The sequence below is a fragment of the Carlito syrichta genome, unplaced genomic scaffold (genome assembly GCF_000164805.1).
Source record: "Carlito syrichta isolate Samal-C Ts95f unplaced genomic scaffold, Tarsius_syrichta-2.0.1 Scaffold305012, whole genome shotgun sequence".
NCBI classification, from domain to species: Eukaryota; Metazoa; Chordata; class Mammalia; order Primates; family Tarsiidae; genus Carlito; species Carlito syrichta.
The window spans coordinates 140,554-147,728 of record NW_007249108.1 but is presented as its reverse complement, the minus strand read 5'-3'; the positions used below and the strand labels follow the sequence as shown (position 1 = coordinate 147,728).

The 7,175-nt window shown below is 56.9% G+C and overlaps 1 protein-coding gene across 1 annotated transcript in view; it reads left to right on the top strand.

The window, feature by feature from the left end:
- The first annotated feature begins 5,463 nt into the window (after positions 1–5,463).
- The window catches only part of CDX1 (caudal type homeobox 1), a 7,179-nt gene continuing 5,467 nt past the window's right edge, over positions 5,464–7,175 (top strand). The window contains exon 1 of the mRNA XM_021713943.1: positions 5,464–5,496. Coding sequence (XP_021569618.1) covers positions 5,464–5,496 — 33 coding nt within the window. The remainder of the gene's footprint in view (positions 5,497–7,175) is intronic.

Genomic DNA, 7,175 nt, shown 5'->3' with positions numbered 1-7,175 from the left:
GATGTCGCTGGGAGGGGTCTGACCCAGGGGAGTGGAGGCTTTTTCTGGTTGGGTCCTTCTCCTGCTGCTCAGCAGCTCTGGTGGCTTCGAGCGGAGGGAATCGTGGGAGGGTTCGATGTGGCTCTGTGGGCTGCCTCCTAGGCGTCCGTCCTGGCACTCCTGGGATGTGGAACCAGGGATCCCCTCTGGAGTCAGGACAGCACCCTGTCCAGGCCCTCTCTGTGCCACCCTCAGCCTTTGGGCTTAGATGGGAGGCTGCAGGAATCCCCCAACCCCCACTCACGACACCCTCCCGTGCCTACCTGTTGCTTTTTTTTTTTCTTTTTTTGAGTTAGAGTCTCACTCTATCACCCCAGACTGGAGTGCAGTGGCACGCTCACGGCCACCCCAGTATCGACCTACTGGGTTCTGACAATCCTTCCACCTCAGCCTTCCAAGTAGCTTGGAAGTTACTCCAGGTAGTTTACTCTTCCTGGACCCCGGTGATCCTTCTGCCTCAGCTTTTCAAGTAGCTGGAACTACAGGCGAGCGCGACCACACCTGGATAATTTTTAAAATTTATTATAGAGATGAGGTCTTGCCAGCCCAGGCTGTTCTCAGATCCGTGTGCTCAGGCAATCCCCTCACTTCAGCCTCCCAAAGTGCTGGGATGACAGGTTTGAACCACCACGCCCGGCCCCTTCCTGCTGCTTTTGAAAATAAATCCAAGGCCAGGCTTGGTGGCTCAGCCTGTAATCCAAGCACTTTGGGAAGCTGAGGCTAGTGGATTGCCTGAGCCCGCAGGTTTGAGACCCACCTGGACAACTTGGCAAGACCTCATTTCTACAATAAATAAAAAAAAAATTAGCTGGGCATGGTAGCACATGCTTGTAGTTCCGGCTACTTGAAAAGCTGAGGCAGAAGGATCACCGGGGTCCAGCAGGTCGAGGCTGCGGTGACTGGGAGCGCGCCACTGCACTCCAGTCTGGGAGACAAAGTGAGACTCCAACTCAAAAACAAAAACAAAAACAAATCCAAGCCCCTCTCTTTGCCAGAGGCTCTGCTGGCCTCTCCAATGCACCTTGAGCTTCATTCATTCATTCATTCATTCATTCAGGCAGGCAGTCATATTCTGAGTGTCTTCTGTGTCATATTTGCTTCCAAACTTTGGAGGCTGTGGCCTGAACAGAGCAGGCAGGACCCCCCCGAGCCCAGGAAACTGCACACTCTGCCCTCACTCTGCCCTCTGTGTCCCAGGGCCTTTCACAGGCTGTTTACTCTTCCTGGAATGTCCTTCCCCATGCGTGACATGGAGGGCTCCTTCTCATCCTTCGGGTCTTGGCCTAAATGTCACCGGTCCCCGGAGTCCCTTCCCTCCTCCCACTCTAGCTCTCCACTCGCTCTCCCTCCTCCTACTCATCAGTTAGCCATTATTTCATTTGCTTGTTTAATCTGCCCCCATAAAAGAGGGGATGGACCGTTTATCTGTAAGTATCGAGCTCTGTCATGGTCCTGGTAACATGAGCTGGCATCCGTTGTGTGCTGGCGTGTGTTCAGCATCGCCTGACAGGCAGGGCTTCTGACCCCAGGACAGCACCTCCCTTCTCCCCTCGGTCAGTGGCCAGGAAGCTTTCCTCGAGGGGCCCATGAGCCCATCCATCCAGAGGGTTCCTATGACAGCCACCAGCCGCATGTGGCTACTAACACCGAAGTTCATGGAATAAGATGTAAAATCCCGTTTCTTCACGGCACTAGCCTCCCTCTCCAGTGCTCTCAGCCACTGCGGTTCACGGCTGCCCCGTGAACGGAGGCAGGAGGACGTGCCTTGGGGTCCAGCCCACCTGCTGCTGGAGGGAGGTGGGAGCAAGGCTGGCAGGACTAGAGGAGGGAGTGGCAGGGTAGGGGTCCATCGAGATCATGGTGTGCGTCAGGCACGTGCTGGGTGGTGGTGAGCAAACGGCCCGGTCCCTGGCCACGCCCAGCACACCAGGAGCCCGGGTCTGGGAGTGGGGATCTTTACCAAGATCTCCTGCCAGCATAGGGTAGAAGGGGGCTGGGGGCCGAGCCCTCCCAAGCCCCTACCTGATGTGCGCCTTCAGGGCCCTGCCCACAGAGGCCGGCGGGCTCCAGCCAGGCTGGAGGAGATGGCGGGCGGAAACCCCACCAGGACACCACTCGGGAGGCCTTGCGTGGCTCAGCCTTGGGGAGGCCGGAGGGGAGGCAGTTGCAGGGTGCGAGCCTTAAAGGGGGCCCTGGGCTGAGGACGCCATGGGGGACCAATGTGACCGGGTGGTGGATGCAGCGGCCGTTGCCAGGGCTGGCAGCCACACTCCGCAGTGCAGCGGGTGTCCACTGGAGGGACAGCGCTGTTCCAGAGGACCTTCCTCCTCGGTGGGCTGCTCTGCACCCACACCATCCTCCGTCCACGGAGCAGCCGTGAACCGCAGTGGCTGAGAGCACTGGAGAGGGAGGCTAGTGCTGTGAAGAAACGGGATTTTACATCTTATTCCATGAACTTCAGTGTTAGTAGCCACATGCGACTAGTGGCTGTCATAGGGAACCCTCTGGATGGATGGGCTCATGGGCCCCTCGAGGAAAGCTTCTTGCTTTTCTGCTCCCTGGTAGAATCGTCATTGCCATCACCTTTGTCTTTAGGGCTTTTAGATGCATGTGCGTGTTTGTGACATGAGTATGCTGTGTGCTGGGGGAACTGGATTTCTAGTGAACCCATCACCCAGATATTGGACATCGGTTCTCACCCCTTCTGCCCCCCAGTATCATCTTCATAACCATCAGCATCACTGCTAGTTGTTTTTTTCTTTTTTTGAATCAGAGTCTCACTCCGTTGCCCAGGCTGGAGTGCAGTGGCACACTCACAGCCACCGCAGCCTTGACCTGCTGAACTCAGGTGATCCTTCCAGCTCAGCCTTCCAAGTAGCTGGACCTACAAGCGCACACCACCACGCCTGGCTAATACTTTGATTTTTTATTGTAGAGATGAGGTCTCGCCAAGTTGCCCGGGCTGGTCTCGAACCCACGGGCTCAGGCAATCCACTCACCTCACCTCCCAAAGTGCTGGAATTCCAGGCTGAGCCACCAAGCCCGGCACTGTTAGTTTTTATTAACGATTCCTCTGTTGCCTAGATGCTCACACCCGGTTTCCATGACTACCATGCAAAGGCAGCTTCATTTTCACAGATAAATTGAGATTCAGAGAGGTCCAGGGACACACCACTGGGCATGTGGCCACACTGGGTTAGAGACACCGGGTCCATCTGAGCCAGGTCAGATGGTAACCTTAGGGGGGGGAAAGACAGGCCAGCAGAGAACTCAGCGGTGGCTCCCGGGGAGGAGATTGCAGGGGTGATGGGGACCCCTACCTGGGAAGGAGGAGGAGCTGGTCAGGGCTCCTGGCTGCACGAGGTTGGCCTGGCCGCCCTTCTCGCTGCCATACCTGCCTCTCCCTGCTGCAGGGCTGAGTGAAGAACCTGATAGAGCAGACTGGAACAGCCACCTCCGCCAGGACAAGGACCCGATAGAGAGCTTGGGCCCCGGGGAGGGCATCAGCCACCCATCGCGGAGCTGGTGCGGTCCCACCCCTGGTGGGACAGGCCCAGAGAAGGAGTGTTGTGTTTTGCTGGCAGCCGGCCAGACCGCCTTCCTCCCGGGTCCTGCTCTTTGCCCTGTGCTCCCAGAGGGATGTTCCTTCCTCTCCCCAGGGTCCCTCTGACATCCGCTTCTGCAAATAGCTTGGTTCTCCTTTCATTTCCACAGCTCTTTCCCTTTCCAGACATGGCCATGGCCACTCTGTTCCCAGGCTGGGAGGGAGAGCCCAGGGCAGCTCAGTTACCTGCCAGGTACTTCCGCTGAGGATGGCCAGGTTGGGCCACGCCCGGGTCTCTGCAAGGTCTGGGCATTCATCCTGATAGCCCCTTTCCCACACCTCAGTAGTGCATGGGTACGGGGTATCACCTGGGCAGGGGGCAGCACCTCAGCAGAGGACATCGCCCAGGCAGGGGACAGCACCTTGGCAGGAGGCAGTGTCCGGGCAGGGGGCAGTACTGCTACAGCCCTCCCCAGGATCCCCATTGCCTCGGGGGTCCTGCATGCGTGTCCGAGCCGCCCAGTTCCCTCCCATCTTGGCCCCTTGGCCCTGCTGCTGTTCACAGCTAGTGACTCACAGCCTCCCTGGACTTGTTTCATCTTCTGGGAAAGGAGGACTTCGCAGTGGGGTTCTGTGGCTACCCTCTTCCTGCCTCCCCTGGGTCACTCCCACCAGGGTCCTGTGCTCTCCCTAAGTGATGCCCAGGCTGCCACCACGGACACAGCTGAGCCCTGCCTCCTGCATGGAATGTGCGGGGCATGGCCTCCCTGTGGGCACTGCCTGGGGCAGCTGGTAGCAAGAGGATCTGGTCCTTTAGGGAGAGCTCAGAGCTGCACAGAACTGCAGAGTCTAGGGGCCCTCAGGCTGGTGCACAGGAGAAACTGAGACCCAGAGAGGAAGAGGGACTCATTCAAGGCCACACAGAGAAGGCATGGAACTGGGGCCAGGACCTGCTGACTCCAGCTGGTGGTTCAGAGTCCCCAGGGGTCTTGCTAAAGATGACAGAGGCGATAGATCAGGGCAGAGCCTGGGAACGTATATTCTTCTTTTTTTTTTCCTGAGTTGGAGTCTCACTCTGTCACCCAGGCTGGAGTGCAGTGGCATACTCACAGTCACCCCAGCGTCGTCCTGCTGGGCTCTGGCAATCCTGCCGCGTCAGCCTTCCAAGTAGCCAGAACTAGAGGCGCTAGCTACCATGCCGCCTAATTTTTGATTTATTGTAGAGACAAGGTCTCGCCAAATTGCCCAGGCTGGTCTGGAACCCGTGGGTTCAGGCAAACCACTCACCTCGGCCTCCCAGAGTGCTGGGATTACAGGCTGAGCCACCGAGCCTGACTGGAATGTGTATTCTTAGCAAGCCCCAAACGTGCATGCATGTGTGTGTTCGGGGTTGGGTCTGAAGCATACCCAGTGATCTGGGAGCCCCCAGGGAGGGATCACAGAGGACTTGGAGCTGGTTCTGTGTCCCTAGGTCCCAAGGCCCAAAGCTGTCACCCCCAGGGCCACACGCCCAGCAGGAAGAGGGCAGAGGAAGTGCTGATCCAGAGGCCATGCCGTCCCTGACTGGCCCAGGCTGCTGGGGCCTCCCTGCAGGCTGCTGGGGCTCTGCGCCCAGAACCCGTGCTCCAGCTGGGCGGGCCCAGTGTCTAGACTCGCAGACTGGGAAACCAGGCTCAGAATCCTTTCAGCTACAATAACAAACAATCTGAGAATCAACAAACACTGAGAGCCTCGTGTCTCCAAGCTGGAAGAGTCTTATAAATACACTCCCAACACACCGTGGTACAGATCCACTGGCCAGCATTCTTACAGGTGGCCAGCCCACTGCATCTGGAGAACCATAATGGCTGTCCTGGCCCTAGACCCACAAGTGCCGTGCCATGGCTGTCACCTACCTGTCTCCAGTGACCCCTGTACGCCTCGGGGCTGGAGATGATTACGGGAGGACTTGCCCCATGTGGTATGTTCCACTGCTGTTTCTGAGGCTGGATAGACCTGGCTTTGAATCCCACCTGTCTGACGTGTGGACCTTTCTGACCCCCAACATTCTCACCCATAAAGTAGGGTAACAGTTGCACAGCCCTGTGGGTTGTTGAGAGATTATACAAAGTGCCCGGCACATGCACAAGTTGGCTATTATTAAAATAATTCTTATTATGTAGTTCCGGCTACCTGGAAGACTAAGTTGGAAGGATGGCCGGAGTCCAGCAGGTCGAGGATGTGTTGGCTGGGAGCGTGCCACTGCACTCCAGTCTGGGACACAGAATGAGACTCCGACTCAAAAAAAAAAAAGTTTTTTCCCCATTTACAGACCCAGAAAATGAGACAGAGAGGGGAGGTGACTGCCCTAGGTCACCCAGCCAGTGAGAGGTTGCACTCCACAAACCCAGGAGTTGCTCACTTGACAGCCACATGCCTGGGTCACCTGGGAAGCTGCTCCAGCCAGTGCCTGCGCCCATCTCAGTCCCACTGAACTCGAATTTCTGGGGCCGGATTCTGTGCTTTGGAAAAGCTCCTGGGCAGTTCCAAGACTGCTGGGGGAGCCATGGGCTTCTGCTGGGCCTGCTTTCGGGACAGGAAGCTTACCACCTCTGTGGCAGCCAGAGCCACACAGATGGGACATCCCAGAGAGTTGGCCGAGATCCCCCTGCCCTGTGTTCACCCCTGAAGAGCTGGGGGCTCCCCATTCTCCCTCCCTCTTGCACCCACTCCTGCTGGCATCTGCCTGAGGGTTCCTTATGAGGCAGCTGGGCGTGGCTGTCCCCTCCCTCCACTGACACTGAGCCTGTAAATCATTCTTCTGGGCCTCCCCTGGCTGAGGCTCTCAGGTACCTCCCTGTCCTACTCTTTTGGGCTCTGGGTGTGCCTTAGGGCAGAGCTGGGGTTGGAGCCTGGGGCTCCAGCTGTCACTAAAAACACAGATTCATACCTGCACTTGGTAAAAATTTGAGCACCCCAAAGTTTCCCTCCCACCTGTGGTCTTCCAGCCTTCTGCCCCTTCCGCAGAGAAAGCCCCTGTTACTGGCTTCTTGTACATTCTTTTGGGAAGGACTCCATAGTGCACAGATGTGTATATGCCTCCCATTTTTATACACAAATGGTCACACATTATTTGCACTAGTCTGCGTCTTGCTTTTGTTGACACACCTAGAAATTGCTCCAGGTCGGGATCTGTGGCTCAGTCTATAATCCCAGCACTTTGGGAGGCCGAGGCATGAGGATTGCCTGAGCCTGTGGGTTCGAGACCAGCCCAGGCAACTTGGCGAGACGTCGTCTCTACAATAAATAAAAGCAAACTAGCCTGACGTGGTAGCACACGCCTGTACTTTCAGCTACTTGGAAGGCTGAGGTGGAAGGATCGCCTGAGCCCAGCGGGTCAAGGCTGTGGTGGCCATGAGCGTGCCGCTGCACTCCAACCTGGGCGACCGAGTGAGACTCCAACTCAAAAAAGAAGACGAAGAAATTGCTCCATGCTGGAACATATAGATTTTTGTAATTTCTTTTTAATGACTGCATAGCCTGTAATCCTGCACTTTGGGAGGCCGAGGTAAGTGGATTGCCTGAGCCCGCGGGTTCAAGACCCGCCTGGGCA